General features: G+C 33.4%; 1 protein-coding gene across 38 annotated transcripts in view; it reads right to left on the reverse strand.

Annotated features, from left to right (window-relative positions):
• Positions 1-22,376, reverse strand: part of ROBO2 (roundabout guidance receptor 2) — a 1,334,178-nt gene that overhangs the window by 114,923 nt on the left and 1,196,879 nt on the right. For 21 of the 38 annotated variants that reach the window (XM_078358526.1, XM_078358506.1, XM_078358525.1 and 18 more), the window contains exons 6-7: positions 14,003-14,130; positions 9,503-9,514 (exon numbers count right to left, since the gene is read on the reverse strand). In XM_078358526.1, coding sequence (XP_078214652.1) covers positions 9,503-9,514; positions 14,003-14,130 — 140 coding nt within the window. The remainder of the gene's footprint in view (positions 1-9,502; positions 9,515-14,002; positions 14,131-22,376) is intronic. The other 17 variants (XM_078358529.1, XM_078358528.1, XM_078358527.1 and 14 more) reach the window with 1 other exon arrangement.

Genomic DNA, 22,376 nt, shown 5'->3' on the forward strand with positions numbered 1-22,376 from the left:
CTCCCAGAGGAGAAAACTCAGGCAGTATGTTAGAGATAGGAGTTTCTCAGACTGCTCCAAGACACCATTCCCTCACGTGGCTTCTTTGTCGCCCTTGGAAATCTGGATGGGTGTGCTCCTTTAGTCAGCTTGGGTATTGGAAGGCCTCAGGTAAGTAATATAGTTGGACTATGAACTTCCTTATAGTTCAAGTTTGCCAGGCAGACATTCAGCTGAGGGACGATTGGGGTGGAACCATGTATTTTTTCAAGGAAATGGTCTTTATTGGCTTTAGCAAGTCCACTCTAATCCTGTAATCATATTAAATATTTCTACATTACAATCAATAGTAATACTTTACTCACCCTGTAAATAAGGTGGGTAAATTTGCAGGCAATTTTAAACTTTATTATATTTCAGATTACTAAAATAGATTTCCTTAATTATAGGTAAGCACAGGAAATCATGTAACTATTGAAATCATTATGCGATTCGCCATGCAGTTTCATAGAACTTTTAAATGATACATAGGTATGAATTGAGAGCGCCCTAGGAAAATCCATCAAAATAATAAGTTCTGCACTTCTAAATTCCACTGTCCCACATTATTCTGTCCTTTACCAATGCATATGTACTTTGCTTTTCTACTTGTCTTTAGAACTAAAATACTAAAAATAAAACAATAAAATTTTGTTTTCTTTAAGGGACTGTTAGTATGCAATAAAAGTGCTATTAACTTCAAAACTAATTCATTATTAGAAAAATTAACACAGTGTTTGTAAAGAATCGATCTCATTTTTGGCTGGCAGAAGAAGTCTAGTTTACAGTGGCGAAAACTTCTTCCAATATCCTAAATTCCTGAATTGGGAAACTAGACTTCTCATGTCTGGAATAGAAGAGGTTGTAAGTGTAGGAGTAAAGAGAGGAAACTATAGCTTAAAAACGGCTCTTCCAGTCAATGGCGAGACAAGACATCCATTTTCACTCACTTAACCTGTCAACTTGCCAGAACTGACATGTCAGCACTCCAGCTAAACCACGAGGGCTGATCACATCCCATTATCTCATTTTTTAGAGAAAGATTGCATGAAGATGCCAATCAGAAAAAGAAAGAAAAGAAAAACTTGAAACCAAGGAACAAATGTACCGATGCTGAAGGGTTGCTTAGTTAACGGAATTTTAATATGCAACTGCAATGTTTCTTAATAACATTAATTACACGCCTAGTAAGTCACCATCCTAGCTCATTAGTGCCTTCTTTTTGTTGTATTTTATCTCCTACCAGCAGAATGGGGAATATGTGATTGGCCTGTTACCATTAATGTTGCTTAATCTTTTTATAGCACTATTTAAAGCTGCTTGCATAAACATTTTCTAGGCAAGTATTACCTATGTATGCATATGTGTGTATCAATTAACTGCACCAACATTTGTGCGCCCCCAGCACATGTAAGTGTTATGCTAGACCTAGAGGCAGCAGAAAGATAAATATAACAATGTATTTACTGACAAAGACCTAATAGTTTTGTAGGGGAGATGAAAATAATATCCCTTGTAAATCTGGGAAGCAATACTTGCAATGAGTGAGATTTCAAAAGGCATTCAGATATATTTTAAATCAAAATGTAATATAGTTTGCTAGTTTATATATTTTTAATGAATCTAATTCTGTACTATTCCCTTGAGTGACATTTAATGTTGAAGTAAGTACTGTAGCAATTCAAATATCATGCATTTAGGTGTAACATGTATCATAAGACATATTCTGCAGCATATATATATCCTCATATCTCTGTCTACAAAGTCCAGCAACTTAGAACATTCCTCGAATACGTGATTCAAATGTTAATGTAATGCATTCTGGACACAGCCAGTGAAACTTCTTAATATTAAGCTCATAATACAGTTTGGGGCCTGAGTATTTATGTTATTCTGATAGTTAATATTTATAGTACTTTAATTATAAGTACTAATTAAAAATACTTGGTATTTATTTTATTCTTATTTAAATAGACTCCAAAATTAATGATTATTCAAACTTTTGCTATTTGGGTTAAGATAATTGAGTAAAGGTTAATACTGCTTCACTTTCCTGTGTTGAATAAAAGAAAATAAATGAATAATAAGAAAAAAACTAACATAGCCCCAACCCAGAAATTATGAAGAAGCCTTGTCAAATAAATACAGCAAAGTCTGAAGAAAACTGACGAGGCACACTGAACACCAACATAACTAGTCAATCCCTTAACAATGCCAGTTTCACAAAAATTATCTGACATTTTTGTGGGAGCCCATCCCAGGATCTTTTTATGGTAAAAAATGATACATAAAGTCAAGAATGAGATGTGGGAAATATGAGATGTAATTATAGAAAATAAACTAATATTGAGAAGGCACAGAAAGAAATATTGAAAGAAAAAAAAATAATAAGCCTACTGTAGTTGGCATAATTCTTTTTTGTTGTTGTTGAGATGGAGTTTCGCTCTTGTTACCTAGGCTGGAGTGCAATGGCTCGATCTCGGCTCACCGCAACCTCTACCTCCTGGATTCAAGCAATTCTCCTGCCTCAGCCTCTCAAATAGCTGGGATAACAGGCGCGTGACACCATGCCCAGCTAATTTTTTGTATTTTTAGTAGAGACGGGGTTTTGCCATGTTGACCAGGTTGGTCTTGATCCCTTGACCTTGTTATCCACCCACCTCAGCCTCCCAAAGTGCTGGGATTATAGGCATGAGCCACCGCGCCCGGCCAGTTGGCAGAATTCTAAGGTTGTTCCAATGACCTCGGGCCCTTCCTCGAAATACTTTCACGGTTATATTAGGTTACAAAAAAGATTCTGAGATATACTTAAGGTTACTAATCAGTTGACCTTAGGATGAGTTGAGTCCTCAGGTGGGCCTAACTTAATACATTAGCTCTTTAAATAGGGATATTTTCTCTAGCTGATCTCAGAAGGAGGCCTCAGTGAGCTATAAAGCAAAGCCCATGAAGGATTCAGGGTAACCCCGCTGGCTATGAAGGTTGTGGTGGCAGCGATGTGCGAAGGCTGAAGAGTAGCCTTTTTTTTTTTCTTTTTTTGAGACTGAGTTTTGCTCTTGTTACCCAGGCTGGTGTGCAATGGTGAGAACTCGGCTGACCGCAACCTCCGCCTCCTGGGTTCAGGCAATTCTCCTGCCTCAGCCCCCTGAGTAGCTGGGATTACAGGCACACGACACCATTCCCAGCTAATTTTTTATATTTTTTAGTAGAGACGGGGTTTCACCATGTTGACCAGGATGGTCTCGATCTCTTGACCTCGTGATCCACCCGCCTCGGCCTCCCAAAGTGCTGGGATTACAGGCATGAGCCACCGTGCCCAGCCAAACAGAAGACTCTTAAAACAGTGAGTTACCCTGACTAGTAGTCAAGGAGGGGGACCTCAGTCCTACAACCACAAAGAACCAGATTTTGCCAAACACCACAAAGAACTTGGAAGTTGATCTTCTGGAGAGACTCCAGAGAAGATAGCAATATTTGATTTTGGTCTGTGAAACCCATAGAAGAAAACCCTGTTGAGATTGCCTGCAATTTTGGACCTTTGGAATGACATGGTTTTAAATTGCTCAACGTGTGGTAATTTTTATGCAACAACAGAAAACGGACACTATTGAAAACCATCCTCCTTATGAAGCAGAGAGCATAAAGGAAGTCGTAGAGAGAGTTTTATAGGCAAAGGCACACCCTTAAAAGGGTGGTTCTGAATCACCAGGGCTAGTACAATACTGAGAAGAAAATAATATGGTTTTAGTAAGATATTAAAAACAACATTCCAAATAAGGATTATTGAATTATCCTGCTACTTCTCATTTTGTTTTCTCCAAATATGCAAACCCTGGTTTTCACAGCTAACTAGAAAATGAACAATCAGATAGGAACCAAAACAGGATCTATGCAAAACAAAATTTAAGAAAAACATGTATATTAACTAATTACTTATTTAATTCATGAGAGTAAAGAAACATAATCAATTAAAGAGAGATAAAGGACCTATGTCTTCCAAGAATTACTCGAAACACAGAAACAATTTAAAATAAATAGTTGGCATAGTCTAAGTGAAATTATGTAAAATGAAATCTCTCTTTAACAAATTAACTACAAAAGGCATACAAAGGCTAAAAGACAAGTAAAGATAAAGATTTCTATATTAGAACTTAACAAGAAAATAATAAAAATACCCAAAAAATTAGAATATATTTTAAAAATAAGAAATGTATAATGATAGCAATCTTCAAAGTTAGAGATGTGGTATATTATAGAGAAATCATAAAACATGAAATAAAAGTGACTAAAATTATTACAGAGAAATTGATAAATTTGAAATTGCGATAAAGGAAAGCCAATATGACTAATGTATTGGAAGAAATGAGGAAGTAAAACAGAAAAAAATTCAAAGATGAGACAGAAGAAAATGTTATTGAAATAGATCAAACTAAAGCATAGATCTGACAGATTCAAGTGGCTTATTGCATCCTAGAAATATTGATACAGGATGATCATTACCAAGATATAACTCAGCAAAGTTACTTGAAAGAAGGGACTACATGCATATTCATATGGTAAAAGAACATCCCAGCCAAGAAAATAATACGTATTTTTAAGTTTCAGACTTCACTATAGTACCATTCAATACCATGACAATAGAACATTTTTACCAAGTTATGAGAGTGGGTGAAAGAAAGTGTGAGAGTAACCTAAGATCTGGTCTTTCCTCATGTTCAATGGACAGACATTGTCAAGTACACAAGGCTACAACCCGCTCAGCCTGAAAAGTAACTGGCACTTGTGTTTCACTTAAGAAATGAACATTAGCTTAAGATATTTTAAACGTTTCACATTATGGAGACTCGGTTGGAATATGAAAGATAAAACAGAATGCCTTTTTTAAACCTACCATTTAATCAAAACATATGGAGCAATGGAAAACGTGATGCTTAATAATAATTAAATGGAACTCTGCATAAAGTAGCTAATTAGTGCCAGGTGCAGGAAACATTAAGAGCTCACAGGAGGGAGATGATTACCTCAGGTCATGGGGTAACAGCTTGTCCAAAGAAAAAAGGGATGAGAGAAATAAAATTCTAGGTCTCCTTCCATGGTACACTTAGGATATCTTTTGCAAAGAGTGCATCCAAATATGACAAAGTTAATACACAATACCTGTAAGTTTTCTGATTTTAAAAAACTGTGATATTTCCAATATTAAATTATATACTGTACATTATATTTTCCAAATTTCAAGTTGGGGTGGAAGATGGGGATATCAAAATATCTTTATATTATTCTTTAAGTAATGTCAGATTTATAATTCACCCTGAATGAATTTTTCAATCACAAACTTTTATTCTTTTACTTCTTGGTGGCCTCAGAATAAAATGCTTTAGAGTAAGCTTTAACAAAACTTTGCTTCAACTTATAAAATAGAACTTTCTAAAATGGCATATTTAATTACTGTGGTTAAGCAGTTGAAAGATTAAAGAATATGTTCCTATGGATTTCTGTTTAGAGTAGTGGCTGCTGCTTTAAAAAAATAATAATTTTTAAGTGGCGAATTTTGCCAAAATCTTATATACTTCCCAATACTTATAAATTCTTGTGTGGCCAATTATATTTTTCCATCAAAAGGAAACATATTTTTCAGTCACTAAGTTAGAAAATACTTAGAAGTTTCCATCAAGTTGTGCATTGTCAGTTTGTTTTTGATATTTTAAACAAGTTTTACTTGAAGTACTCAGCTTTCAGTTTTCTACTCCAGGCAATCAGCATCTAGCATATGGTATACAAGTTACCAAACGGAGCAGGACAGCTTCATAAGCAAGGCAGCTGGTAGATTTGACAGTTCCTTTCCAAATTACTCATCATGTTTTGAGTTGCTGCTAGGAAAAAAACGTGTTGCCCATCTCCAAAATAGATGTTCTTTTTTATTTTTAAGCTCAGGAGAGGCTTCCAATAGAAAAACAGGACAGATGGGTATAGGAAACAAGATATTTATCCCTATTTAGACCATTTTCTTCTGTCAGTTTCCTCATCAGAAGAGTTTTCCAAATAAACAAATGAATATTTCAGCATTCATAGTTAACTATCCTACGATGTACTTTCGCTTTTCATATAAAGAATGCCTTTGGAATACTAAAACGTCAATTACAGGAAGGGTTTGCGGATTTTTAATCATCAAAGCGATTGTTGCCTAGATTTTGTGGCATCCAGCAAATATGAACATTAGATTAAAGAGCTCTTTTTGACCCATTGGTGACATTGCAGATGAGCAAGTGAAATCTGTAAACACTTTCTCCATTGGCAAGTATATGAATGTCTGCTTTCAGTAATACCTCCCACACTAGACCATCCTCTAACTTCCCCTAGAGGAAAACTAAACACAGGCCAGAGGTGTTGATTCCACCTGTGATCGCACAGAGTTGTGAATTCTTTACTGCAAATGCATCTCATAAGAGTCATCCGTTTGGACAAAATTCTGTTTTGGGTATTCGTAATGATTTCTAAATGGGGCTTTCTACACAGACCATCAAGAAGTTTCACCCAGTAGGTAATGTCACAATTGGCTTTGGAATCTCAAAGTATTCCAGAATCTGCAATGATTTCTAATCTTCATTCAAAAGCTTTAGACAGAAACTATGCTCTGAATTTTCTCTAAATTGTATATGCTTGGTACATATTTTTTCACCTAATTTATATTGGAACTAAAAGCTGTTTTTTCTCTCCTTTCTCTGGTCTTTACTTTGCAGAATACCATTTACGCTATTGCTAAGAGCTTCAAAGTTGAAATATATGCTTTTAGGTGCATTAACAAATATAAATAATAATAATGTAGTTTTTCTATCATTTTACCATTTAATCATTAATTGACATACTTTCTGATTGTACAATACATGTTCAGATATCTATGTTCTTGAACTAAAATTAATGTAAAAAGTACATTCAAAAAATGAGGCTAATTGCCTTATTATATCTCTTCTTTGGCAATCCAATTAAAACATAACCAACGCTCAGTTTTTAAAATTAATAGTAGTTGTCAAGTTTAAAGTATAGTTCTTTATATTTCTGAACATTGTCATAAGTCATTTGAGATAGATTTATGAGATGACAGACTTCCCCAGAATAAAGTACAATGTGTCAAGAAGCTATTCTTTAGTTCCAGTCCAATGGGAATTTAAGAAATCATTTCAAACAGGAATAAAAAATGGAAATAACTTTTGAAACATCTTGCAGATGACAGATACATCTTAATACTCTGTGTATATCACATTTTGAAATCAATGTACTTTTTTCTATATTTAAAGGTTTTAAGTATATTAGAAATTATTAACATACTGTTCTATATTCTGAAAATTTGTGAGATAATATAAATCAAGTGGTCATAGTATATTGGCATGATGTTTCTGTATATAAAGATCTGTAATTTAAATGTGACTTTTTCTTTTCATTTGAAAAGTCATTAGCTTCCAAGGACAACCACTGCCAATGCAAAACCAACTTGTATTTTTTAATACCTAATATCACCCTTTCTTTGAGAAATGTTTTCAATCATTCATCTCTTTTCATATCTCCCATAAATACTATGATGCTTAGTATCTTTAAAAAACTTCTAAATAAGGTTGCAAAGATTTTGTATTGCATAGTCTCAAGAATTCTGAAAAAGTGTCAGATTGTTTTAAATCTTTCCACTTGATATACTTTATTATATAATCTATAACATTGTTATATATAATTTATATATAAATCTTTCCACTTGTTTTATTTTATTACATGTAATAGCATGATTTCTTATTTGACACATAAATGAGTGAATTTCTGAACCTGAAAACTAGCTCTCAGAGGTTGAGAAAAAGCAGTTTAATGGGCGGTCATGTATTTTACCATCAGCTCTTTCTTTGTCTATTGTTGCTGCATCTTATTCTTTCGCATTCTTTTCTTAATTTTGTATGTCATTCAAAAGACATAAAATTATCATGAATAGGATTCCTTACAAATACAAGGAATTAAGGCTTAAAAATTATTACAATATATTCTTGAATTTTCAAACATCAATTGTAAAAGCACAATTGATTTCACCATTATTAAAAAAAAAAAAAGCCGTGCAGTTTGTGTTTTGATTAATTGTAAGCCATGGCTTTATTTCCAAAACATTAAAATGTGAAGTAATGCCTCAGAAACTAGGCATATGATGGCCACCAACATTGGCATACAAAATGCCTTCTACTTATAGAATCAATCTTAAACTCACTCCATTCCTGCAACGGCTTTGATAATTCAGTATAATTACCTCCATTTTATAGAGGAGGTCACTGAGCATAAGGGATATTAAACTACTAATCAAAAGGAAGTATTGCTCAGAAACACCAGATCAGAAAGTCAGATTGGGAAACCAAAGTATGCTTACTGTATTTGCCGACAACATCAAAACATACTGTTTAAAAACAAAATTCGTGATTGTTTCAACCAAAGGGGGGAAAAAATGTGTGAGTCTGAACGAAAATATATTATCAAGTGTCAACAATGTCGAGCCAGTTTATTCAGAAAGCTTTTGAAACTAGATGGACAATTTATAAAGCCCTCAAAATTGAATAAATTGTTATTAAAGTATATTTTAGTATATTAAAGAAGCGGTGTACTAAATTCCCCTCTTTCATCCATCCATTTGTGCATTCATCTATTCATTTTCATGTGACACAATTACCAAGATTTATTTAAATATAGTTATTGGTGGATTAAACTAAAGCTTAAAAGGGAGGCAGAACGCTTACTAAATCAATGAATCAAAAATGTTATCTTCAAAATGTTTTCAAATAATTACCACTTAAATATCTGCAAAAGCAAGCTGTTATTGTTCTTTGATTTCACAAAGCCAAATGCAAAATAAGATATATTAAAACCCCAAGCACTAACTTTTCATGCCAGAGAACACAGATCCACTTCCCTCCCCCACTTAGGGTAAGCAGCCACTTGAAGCATTTTACTCAATTTTGTTTAAATACGCATGCAGGCAATAAATATGTAGCAGCTAAAAACATCCCTAAAATACTGGGACTCTGAGTAACTTAAAAGAAGTGCATAAAGTTGTAGTACTTTTTAATTAAGTTCATAACTTTTTATCTTAACATCAAACATTACTAATAATTGATTATTTTATACATACAAAAAAGGACAGCAATGCTTTCTGATTGTGTTCTAATGCAATATATTTTTCTCCTGCAAGAAAAGCTAGCAGTTCATAAACATTAGTGATTCATTTATTCTCTTACATAAAACTTGTTACCTACTTACTGCTATGTAGCCAAAGTCACTACAAAATTGTTTATCAAAGTAATAAAAAAAAACAAAACCAGGAGCGACTTTTACAGCAGACAGTCTCAAGTATTATTTTAACATGGGTAAAATAAATACATTTCATTCTGTCAAATCTTACTATGCATGAGTTATGAAGCACTGTGCAAAGCCATGCTTAGTGGATAGAAGGATGGCTACTTACCAACAGGGCGAGCTGTAGACATTACAATGGTGTGGTGAGAACATAAAAAAGAAATTAAAAAAAAGAAAGAAAAATTATCAGAATGCATGATGTGTAATGTTACATTTAAGTATGGACAATAGAGTGATTTCTAGTCTCATAATTCAAGTGTGACCAAGATGCCTGAGTCTGATAAAATTGAGAGTTACAAATATAATTCTAGGAAAATAATTACTTGGACTCTGAGGACTGACTGTAAGCAATCTGAGATACATTTTAGGGACAGTCTTATCATCATCACTTACTATTGTTATTGTTTCAAAGATCTTGAGTTAAACAGCCTTGTGTTTCTCCAAAGTTAAAAACCCAATGAATATAACTATGCAAGTCACAGACTGGCAAATGTCATGTCAATAAAAGAAGGCCTCGCTGTCTGATTTAAATAGCAATTGGATTTTAAGCATGGTTAGTCAGAACCATTACAAGGACTAAAGAAAAGCCCCTGACGCTGCTTTTCAGTCAGTAATAGGTTAAGATCACATCACTTTTCATCCGTGGACAGGGTGGATGAAAATATAACAAATAGGTTGGAACATCCTTAGAGATTTCAACTCAGTAGCTCCCTAACTACTGTTAAGCTTTTTTCTTCTTTTGGCAGAGGGCAGGAAACAATGACTGACAAGTTGATTCTTGTTCACACTGAGAGTGGCTTTCAAACTGCTGCTTCAACACATTATCATTTTTTTATTATACCATAACTTTCAATCACTAAAATCAGTGGTAATAGGCTGCCCCAGTTATTAATGCAAAGAAATTGTAAGAGATACACATGGGCTTCATAATATTTCTTTAAAAGGAATAACACCCTATCAGTTTAGATGGCAAACCATTTTATGCAAAAGCAATAGACAAATATTGTAAAACATGTGATCCCATTATCCAAATGAAGAAGAAATGCACTTAGTAGTATATGAACTTTCATGAACTCTAACATTAAAAATATAATTTTTTCAACAGCGTTTCGCCTGTATCCCAGTGGATACAGCTCCAGTGCATATGTAATGTGACTCTGGAACATATCAATAGTTTTGTGTTGATGATGGGTCTTTGGGCATGGCAAGGTAGGAACAGCCATTGAAAACATATTTACACATATTCACTTAACAAATACATCATAATACTAGCTCTGTGCAATCCCTAAAAATAAAAACTTATTTGTCTCTCTATGAGAGCCATGGTCTATAATATTCACAATTGAAACAGGAAAGATTCTGACAATAGGCAATAAGGCAATTGTAGCAATGTTGTGAAAAGTCCAGTTTAGTGGAATCCACATAACATATGTGATGTGTTTTTTATAGCAAGAGGAAAAGAGGAGTAAGTTACCTAATGTACCATAATTTCTTTCATTTTGCAGGGGAGTGGGGAGCAGAATACAAGATTAACTATCAAAATGAGGTAAGAGACTAACAATGTTAACTTGTGGCTTATTCTAACAGATGAAGTTTCTCTTAATTTTGCCAATGTCCAGTAGAAAAAGAACTTAGGCCTTCATCTTTGAATTTGCGCTTTTCAGCTTGCCACCTCAAGCTGAATTTCAAATACGTTTCCTTTAGAAACAGAAAGGTGTTTTGAGTCTAGGATATTAACAAAAGAAAGAAAAAGAAACTGTGAGAAATCATGTTTTAAATAAATAAAATATATTTCTATTTTATTTTAGTATAGAATAATTCCAAAAATGTTAAGGCTTCATTGCTCAAGAGCCAAGATTATTTGTCCAATCAGATCTTTATGCAAAGCAAATTTTAAAAATTTAAAAATGGGAAAAAATGTGCTTACAAATATTCAGCTTGTGTTGTCACTTTTTAGCCACTTTAAAAGTTTTATTAATAATAAATTATTTGATTAGAATAAAGATGGTAGGAGGTTTGCTATTGACTGGGTTTAATTCTTCCTAATTTTACATTTGCAAAGTCAGCAAAGGGAGCTTCTTCATCTTCGGCTTCACTTTATGATTTTTTTTTTTTAAACCCGTATTTCTGAAATGGGAAACAACAAAGTGGATCTGTTTCAATTTTTAAGAATAAACTCCCTTACCTTTTTTTTAATTGACTAATGTGAATGTTGTGATAAATTTTAGCAGAAACATCACAATAAATTTTTTTGTCCTTGTTACATTAGCAACATTTCATCCTAAAGAAAACTAGCAGGTGGATGTTTTCAAAATGAGCAAATTAAACTAAACTGTGTCTCTGCATTAAATGGATGAGAACGAACATGGCCTCTTGGGTCCGTTGACCCTGCTCTAATAAAACAATCCAAAGAAAGGCTGCACATTTCATTTATGTGCATAGAAAAATGAGCATAGAAAAAAAAATAAGTAGTAGATAACAGTATTGTCTTTTTTTTTTCCCCTGTAATTTCTTAGCAGGAGAAAACCCAAATGCTTTTCCTAATGGTACAAAAACGTTTTCAAACAGTATTTTACTCTACATTATTTTGTATTAAGGAGATTTTTTTAAAGGCCAGTTTTTGAGGTTTCAGTCTTAGAGAGGTGATAAATACATACCATAAAGAATAAACACTCTAATTCATCTACAGGATACAGATTAGGGGGGAGGCCATTTAAGATTTGCTGATTTAAAAAACAAAACAAAATGAAAAACCCTATTAAAAACAAACAATGTTTTCTATTAGTTTTGTAAGTTAACTTCAAACATCCCCGTCTAAGGAGCATGCTTTGTTAAATGAAATGTTAAGGCTGAAACTTTCGACAAATTATGAAAACAATTAGCTGGGAAAGGTCTTAAAGCAAACAGACCACTTCAAGTCTCACTCATCCAAGCATTCACGTATAAAAGAAACCCTGCTGCTTCTACAAACAAACAGCTCCTCACATTCTCTCACTATTTGTTTAGTCAGCAAATATTTCTCGAATGGAAAATTTATTGGTTGGTTGTTTATTATTGTTTTCCATTTACTTTAAGAAAAAGGAAAATAAAACTTTGGGGATAATTTGGCCTAGCAAACATGACAAACATGTGAAGTCATCCATGTAGAGTGTGGGTTAAATAAAGCGTGTTCATTGGCTTATAAGCGTTATCAGATTTCTAGCTTACATAATCCATATATATATATATATATGATTCATATATGATCAGAGTTCTTTATGATCTGTTAACTAATTAAGAGTGAATATGTTTTTTATGCAACTAGCTGTCAGTTTTGTATAAATGTGTTTTGTATCTAAGTTCACATTAGAATGTCTAGAAAAGAAAAAATGAATTAAGTGAAATAAGAACGGAGCAGTTGAATAGTATGAAAAGCAACAATATTTTTCCAGGTATCCAAAGTGCCTGTCTCCTAATAATTACCTGGAGGTCACTGAATTTTGTATGATTTGAAGCACAAATCATAAATCTGGCAAAAATCCTTTTTCTTACCACGAAAAGGACTAACCTGAGAATCCCTGACACCTTCCTTGTAGCTTCAAACTTCTCCAAATCTTTCTCCTAATGTTCTGAAACCTTCTGGGAGCAAAGCTGCACAAGGGTCAGAGGTATGACTAAACAGGGTAAGATGTAACCGAGACTTGAATGAAAACATGCAGCCAATCTCTTTATTGCCAAGGATGAGAGAAGGAGGCAGTTAGTGGGAGAAGGATGTGCTTGTCTATCTTGGTTGGATGTTCTATGAGTGTAAATGATGCCATGGGTAATGTATATTTCAAGAATAAGTGTAACTGTCTATATGGTACTTCTTGGTAACTTGGACTATATAATTTACCTCATGTGACCAAAAAGTTCCACTGAAAAGACAGTTCATCTATTCTAGTGCACTGTAAAGTTAAGTAATGTTTTATTTCCTTTATAAGAAATTCCAGTGAGTCTATAAATGAACATTATTCCATGACTGAGGAAGTGCATGACACCCAGAAAGTGAACGTTATTACAAGAGCAGCACTGACTATTTCAATTATTTAAGGCCAATGAACTTCACAAATCAGTCTCTAAACCAGATTATCTCAAGGCTGGAGAGCTCCTCTGTATTCATTTTCACCTTTGGAAGCATTGCTAGTGCTTTTCAGATTGCTGTTTTGAATGCTGACATTAAAAAGAACTTCAAAACAGTGTGCTACTAGTGTAAAATGACAAACTGGTAAACAGAAAACATGGGAGTCCCTTTGAAACTGATGGCATTTAAAAGCAGTAAGTAGTTGAAAGCAATGGAAATAAAAAGATTAGTACACATCTTTCCTAATTTTGACTTTTAAGCCATATAAACTGTTAACTTTAAACCATATAAGCAATTTACTAAGAATTAATCCCTTTAAGTTATCATCATTTGGAATCAAATATTGAAACTAATTTTATTGCAATTAATAATAGAGAGGACACAAAATATAGGCATTTTAGTAAAACAAAACAGCATAGTCCACTAATTTGATTGTAAGTTCACTTACCAATTTAACCAAACATTAGTCTGCTGGTTCAATTATGTCTGACATCATAAATCTCTTACCTCGGACTGTGAGTGTAGCAGAGGCTTCCATTTTTCCAACACGATTCTCAGCAATACACATATAGGTGCCTTCATCTGTACTCATGGTCTTTTTAATTCTTAGTGTGTAATCATCTTTTATGTCATACCTGTGTAGAATAATATGAGCTGGTTTTATTAAACAGCATTATCTATATAGATAACAGCACCAAGTATTAATCTTCATTTTTCTTTTTATATTGTGTTTTACGTAAACACACACATATATATATATACACACACAAATCAGCCATAAAGTACAATTACTTAGATTGAAGGTATTGCTAATAAAATCAATTTCATATCTGATCTTTAGCTACTTGTCAGTTACCTATCCTTTACATATGTATGCAATTCTTTCCACTTCACAACTATCAAAGGCATAATCAGCACTTTGACCTTTCTTTGTAGATCTTAACTACTAAAGAAAATAGTGTACATCTCAGTTTCTTGTTGAGTCATATCTCATTAGTCACATTGTCCAATAATACAGTTTATTTTTAGACACCTTGGATATGCGATAGCTGAAATATATTAAAGAACAAAATTTTTCTCTTGTTTGTTGACAAATTGACAGAATGAGCATTAGTTAAAAGAATTAAGGGTGTGTAGTCATTTTTTTTAATAAGGACTATTAACTCCTGAAACATCAACATGCCTTGGAGTGATTTTTGGAAATGCACATCCTCAGCTCTTTCACGTGCATTTATTGTTTCACCGACATTTCATTAATGAAGCAGACTAGCAGAGTGGGTCAGAAAACATTATAACATGAAATATTTGGGGATATTTACATGAGAATATATTCTTATTTGATTCTAAGAAATTATAATTACACTAAATTAGCAAGCTATCTTTTTTTTTTATTCTTCTCACATCTGATCTTCCCCCCTGATATTTACCAGTGGTTCTAATTTCAAACACACATCTTGCAATAGTTTCTGATTGGCCACATTGCTTCTCTTCCTTATATATACCACAGTTAGATCCACATTTCCAAAATATTATTTTAATTGGTTCTGTCTGCTCAAAACTGGCTGTAACTTCCTGTTGCTTTCAGGACAGGCACAAACATTTTAGGCTTGCATTTAAAACGGCCATAATCAGATATTTTCTACTTCCAGCTTTAGCTAGAAGAGTAACCCAGCTTAACCTTATTAGAGGCTAAGCTATGAGCTAATATAGTCCTATTTTATAGACTTTGGCATGACAAAAAAAAATGTCTGTGTACCAATCATGCCAACTAAACTACCCTAACTCTTTCATCTTTTAATTATTGTGGTTACTTTTCTGTCTGTATGTTTTGCTTTAAAATACCGCTTATGCCGTAAGTGGTTAGGGAAAACTTATCCACTACTTTCTTATCCACAACTTTCATTGTGAAGCTATCCATTACCATACTATAAAAACCGAATTACTCCCTTTTTGAAAACTGATTGCTACAGAAATAATTCTGCTCTTAGTTCCATTTTGTATTGTTATCTATTTTGATGAAGGCGCAGATCTTGTCTGCTTCACTCACTGCAATATCTGCACCACCAAACATAGAGTTTTAAACACCCAGTAGCATGATCAACTAGTTAAAAGCACAGACTCAGGAGCAAAATGGCCAGAGTTGTATTCATGGACTTGGCCTCTTAATATGCTTCTAAGGGTGGACAATATACTGAAATTTTCTGGGTCTCTATTTCCTCATTAGCAAAAGAAGTGCTAAGGATAACATTTATTTCATGGAGTTTGTGTGAGCTTTAAAAGACGTATAAAGTACTTAGGCACAGAAAAAGCACAGCACATGTTAGCTATTATTATTCACCTACTAGGAGCTCAAGAAACACTAGTGGTGAATACACATCTTGTTTCCTGTTGATATAAAGGCCAACTGTGAAGGGCTTCAAGGCTGCAAATTACTTTACCTGTATCTTTATAGTTTAGTACAAGTACTAAGCTAAAATGCATATAAGAGCAAAATACAGATAAACACTTTGTCAACTTTGCCAGTAAAAATGTAAAAAAAAAAAAAACTATTTTGATAATGGCTTCAGAAAAGTTACTGGTGATATATTTAAGGCGTAATAAAAATAATCTTTTCTACAGTTAGCCTATGTACTGCATGAGACGCTTAGCTATAAGATAGAAACATTTAAACACTGTATTTTGCAGACATTTCCAAATCATCTAAAAAAATTAAATTCTTGGCTACTGTTTAGCCATTTATTCTTGTTTGACTTTCAGAAGTCTCCACATTGTCCTATATCTGAGTTTTTTCAAGAGCTAAAAGAAAGGAGATAAACTTAATGACCTAAAAAGTCTTTTCTAGATCAATACATATGTGAAGCCATGATTCCAAGTTAATAAAGATACACACACACACACACACACACACACACATCCATATACATATAGTATATTATGTCTGATTTGCCATTGAGAAAAAATTGTGTTACCTCAGTTAAAAAAAAGTGCTTTCACGCATCCTCAAAATCTTATTCTGCATCAGAAATTGTCATTTTATAGATGAGAAAACGGATACATAGTCAAGTAAAATGACCTGTTCAATGTCATGTTATTGCTAAAGGAAAACACTAGAATTAACTTCTTGACTCTGAATTTGTCACTTTTCCCATTCTATCTGTACTTCTCTGCAAGGGAACAGTTTAATTTTTAAATGCTAACTTAAAACATTAAGACACATAACTACATAATTTGGACAGATAAATAATTTGACATTCAGCAAATATTTAGTTATAGCTTATGAAAAAATTTTCCTTTACATTAGAGACATTAATTACACAGGAGATAACATGGAAGCTAAACAAAATGTAAACGTCATCTCCTGCTTTAGTGTAAAAAAAAAAAGGTGTGTATTCTAATCATCAGAGAACTGCAATCAAAACCACAATGAGATACCGTCTCACACCAGTCAGAATGGTTACTATTAAAAAGCAAAAAAATAACACTTGCTAATGACTCTGTGGAAAAAAGAGAATGCTTACCCATTGCTGGTGGGAATGTAAATTAGTTCAGACATTGTGGAAAGCAGTTTGGAGATTTCTCAAAGAACTTAAAACAGAACTACCATTTGACTCAGCAATCCAATTACCATGTAAATATCCAAAGAAAATAAATTGTTTTACCCAAAAACCCACCGGCACTTAGTTTGATTCCATGTCTTTGCTATTATGTGACAATAAATATACAAGTGCCCCCAAATCTAAAATAAAAGTTGAAATTAAAACAAATTCAAAGTGTTTATTTAAACATGACAAAATACATAATGTTTGAACCCAAACTAAGTCTGAAATCTGACTTCCTGAGATTTTTCATTATGTTAAAGAAAGGTGGAAATAAGAATAGGAATGAGATTTTTGTTTGTTTGTTTTGTTATTAATGGTACCTTGATCAGGGATACAAGTAATTGTGCATTCTATGATTGCAAATTACCTTCCTTGTGAAAAGTTAAAATCAAATATTTCTTGGGAAGAATAAAAGGAAGCAATCTTCACAACTAATAAAAAGACTACCTTTCAAAGAGACCATGCCATTAAAAGCAAACGGCAAATCTAATTTTTTTTCTACCTATAGAACAGGTTTTCAGATATAGATTGTAAAACAATGGCCAAGGCCAATGGTCTGGTGACATGGGCCAGGTTTGTTAGAAAACATAAAAGTACAGAAAGTAACTAAATCCATTCGCAGTGAGATAGGTATGCTTTGGAGTAAAAAGAAATTTTGGGTGATAATTTTTAATGATCTTTCAGATAACAGTGTCCCGCATAGTTCATAAGAATTAGATGCTCAATAGCACTGTCATCTTTTAATTTCTCCTTGATGATTATTAAAATTTGAAAAGATTATAATAAATGTTTTATTATTTTATTTGAGAATTGCTGATGACATATCTCATGCATTGCATCAAAATTTGGGGATACGTTACTTAATAGGATGTAGAGCCTACTGAAATGATGTCTACCTCCACGTTAGGGTGATCAGAACTACCTCTGATGCTCTCTCCAGCTAATACACATTTCCTGAGGCCATGCCTTGTCTTTCTCCAATCGGAAATATATGCTACAATACACACTGGGATGTTGTAATTAAACAACAAAAAAAATTTCCAGTACTTAGTTGCTGAAATGCTCACAGTCTTTTAAATTCTCATTTTTCTTGCTGCATCTTTGCTGAGGAAAGACTGCACTTATGATTAGCAGTTTATATGATGTATTTATAACCAAAATACTTTGAATACATATAAAGTGATTGACTCATGAGGCTAAAAAAAAACCTTAAAAGTTCACCTTCTGCAACAATCCATGGACACTTGAATCCTGTCTGCAACGTGCAACCAATCAGTCTTCTGGCTTATTTCTAGGACAAGTGGCCTATTCTATCTTTGAACATCTCTGACTATTAGAAGATCTTCTACATATAATAATATAAAACATTTCTTCCCAAAGTTACTATTAATAGTACTTACTCCTTGTGCCAGACAAAAGAGTACACTCTCTCTCCTACAGGAGAGCTCTTTCAATTTTGGGTTTCTTATGAATTATTTCATATTCAGGGCAACTATTCCTAACTACAGCAAACATATACTATACAGTAATCCCCATTATTCAGAGGGACTATGTTCCAAGACTCCTAATGGATGCCTGAAACCACAGATGACACTGAACTACAAGTACTCTACATGAGATAGTCAATCATAACTGAGAAGGCCACTAAGTGACTAACTGGCCAGTAGCCTGCATAGCATGGATACGCTGGGCAAAGGGGTGATTCATGTCGTGGAGGAATGAAGCAGGAAAGTGCGAGCTTTCATCCTGTTACTCAGAATACTGTGCAGTTTGCATCTGATGAATTGTTTATGTCAGTACTGACTGATAAACATAAATCTGATTATGTCACTGCACTGTTCAAAGCTATCCAATGGCTTCTCATTTTGTCACTCAGAATAAAGTCTATTTATTGACGGTGTTTAAAGCTTTAGATAATCTGGTCCTTGCCTACCTCTCAAGCTTCATGTTCACTCTGTTCCAGTCACACGGCTTTTCTTTTACACGCTCAACGTAAGAAGTAAGTTTTACTGTGTCTTTGTAGTGCTTTTTCAAATTCTTCGAATGTTCTTCCCCTACGTTTTCCACGGCTGACCCTTTTTGACTTTCAGGATGCCCAAATATCATTCCCTTAAACATGTCTTTCCAGCCTAAGCAATCTAGTTAACTGTCCACCAGTCCAGTTACTTTGAAAAATTACTTTCTTTTTATTCTTTGCTTTCACATTTCTTTTGTCATATTTTAATAATTTCATTTTCTTCAAAGCACACATCTTTACCACGTCTTTTGTTTCCTTATTTACTGTCTCCTTTATTTCCAAGAGCATGTATGTTCCATGGGAATGAGGACTGGTTTTCTCTTGTTCTAAACTGTATACCCCAAGTCTAAGCAAACAGTGCCTGAGATATAGGAGGTGTTCAAGGAATTCTTACTGAAAAAACGATGAAGCATGAACAAATGCTTGAAATTCTTCTCTACTTCCTTTATAGCATGGTTACCAGTACAACAGTTATATGCAGTACTGAAAGATTAACTAATCTGACTTATAAAAAGATATTGTATCAAGAAGCATAGTAATGTTGTATTTATATACCAGCAATTAGCACTGAAATGTAAGTTAAATTCATTTTGATATAAGGCTGAAAATGTCAAATTACATTAATGCTACTAGCTATATGGAGATAAACTGGCAATTTGAATGGCAATCTACACATTTGGTTTATATATTGTAATTAGTAAATTACCCTCTGTAAATTAGTAACATGAATAAATAAATAATATATCTCTCTCCACCAAAATAAATGAAATAATTTTAGGAAAATGTATAAAAAAAATGTGAAGATTGAGAGAGAACAAAGGAAGCTTTGTGTTTTGTTTCATGCTTTCAAAAACTTGAGAAATATAAAGTCTACTTTAAACAAATTATGTCTAACTAATTTCAAAAACTAGAATGTAAATAGTTGGCTCATTACTAATTTCACATGTAGGCAATCTGAAGCAAAACATGACAAGGTTTCTTTCCCAAAACACATATGGAGGCAGTATGGTTGGGGAAAACTCTTGTGACTATCCACTACCAGTCTCTGCTTTTCCTAATGGGTCATGGTTTCCCTGACAGTAAATTGCTCCCTAAAACCACCAGGTGTCAAGAATTTTCCCAGGTCTAATAAATGTGGCCTTATTTCTTAGATTTCTTTCTAGTTTGGTCCTTGTTTAGTAGTAATCTCATTATAACCATTACATTGAAAAATTGGGAAAATACGCATTTCTCCCTTGAAAGCAAATATTGAAAGTGTGATATGAAAAGTTACAGATAATAATTCCTTACATTTAAAGATATATTTATAGTGTACAACAGGGTTTTACATGTAATTGCACAGCAGTAAATAACTTAGAGAAAATGCCTATTTCCAAACACAATTTTACAGAAAATGCTGACATTGCTGTCTCAAGCTATAAAGGGGCCGGAACCCTTTACACGTACATTTATTTTGCTAACAACAGCACCCACTTTCCATTGCATGTGTGCATTTATTGCTCTCTGTGCATCTGCATTGGGCAGGTGGGTATCAATGTATTGGCTATCTTGTGTTCAGTTTCAAAACCTTAGGAAATTAACTTTATCAATATTTTTTCTCAGTATTACTCTAAAACCAACTGTAACTCCAGGAGGTTCATAAATGTCTTTCCTGATATTTACATCCTTTAATATTATTCTCTTATTAAAACAACAAAGGTATTTAAATTTTGCTTTTAATTGCCTTTAGCCTTCTTTAAACAGTCTAGAATAAATTTTAAGTAAGTAGAGTTTATTTTGGTGTGAAACAGCTACTTTGTAACATGGTTTAATATTATCCATGATCAACACTGCTGGTTGATCACATGTAATGATCAATGTCAACGTAGAAGGTATAATTGACTCTAATTAAAACCAAGAAAGAAAGAAACAGATGAAAAAAAAACCATTACGGGTGAGGAAATTCAAGTAGAAATTTGGTGATTTTCATTGTGAAATCTGCCAGTCTTTTACTTAAATAAATGCCGCCATTGTTGCCAAGTTTGATTAATGGGAGTTGTACAATCGTGTGCTGACAGTCGCCACCATAGAGATACCTTATTTTTTCTGATATGAAACACTGCTGAAAAATGCAACCCAATCAGATTTGGCCCCTGGACAACATGTGCTATCATCACTGTACCATGAATTGAGATTGATTGGTAACCAGCTGTGACAAAGTGGAAAAGAAGCTCTGTGTTTTTGTGGGGTTTTTTTCCCAAGGAAAAAAAAAAAAGCAAAAGAAAACTGAATTGTGTCAAAATGATTACCATCTGTTCAGCTGAATAATAAATAAAACAAAGTAAATTTATTTTAATACTTAAAACCCACAGTTTGCATGCAACATTCTGTGTGTGATCTTATATTTCATGAACAATCTTAAAAGTGCTTCAAAAGATAAATATTAAGTAGTTTTAAGAAACGAAGTACTACACTCTAAAATCATTTCCAAATTTAAATAAGAGAATCTATGTTATTTATTCCTCATAAACATACCTGCTCTCATACCTAGTGGAAAGATTTCCTATAGAGCTAAATTTACTTTTAAAATACTAAACAGGCGACCGAGCAAGACTCTGTCCCCCCCGTCAAAAAAAAAGAAAAAGAAAATCAAAGAGAAATTGAAAACTGGCAAAATTTGATAACCACATTTCATTCATGACTCATACTTTGCAATTCTTGATTCACATTCAGCCACAAGGGTAGGAATATCTCATGATTTTCTAGCTTTTAAGAATAAATTTCAGACAATTTAGGGACTCCCAAGCCTTCCACAATGGCTATAGAGTTTAGGAGGAAAACAAAATTAAGAAATATAAATTATAATTTTTATTACAAACTGGAATATGATCATGCTCTGTTCAAGCCTGCATATCTCATCACCTTGTTTGAATTATGTAAGGACTCCATAAAACTTCCTGAACCACCATTCTCATCTCAAAAGCACCTTTGTTTTTTAGGGAAGGAAATTTATTTTCTCAACATGTTTAGTTTTTGAAATTACCTACTACTTCTTATTATAAGATTTCTGGCTCCAATTCTGGAACAAGTGTTTTGAATTAGCACTTAAAATTTTATTATGCATCTGCTGTATTAATCATTAAGTTGGCCTATAGTAAAAACCATGAATTGAACCAGGAAACATTTAATGTCTGTATAAGTAAATGTTTCTTTCCCTTTAAAGAGACTTGAAAAGTTTGTTTTCAATTTTCGAAACACTTCCACTCAATTCAAATAGCTGATGTTC

Source organism: Callithrix jacchus, chromosome 21 (assembly GCF_049354715.1).
Source record: "Callithrix jacchus isolate 240 chromosome 21, calJac240_pri, whole genome shotgun sequence".
Classification (NCBI taxonomy): domain Eukaryota; kingdom Metazoa; phylum Chordata; class Mammalia; order Primates; family Cebidae; genus Callithrix; species Callithrix jacchus.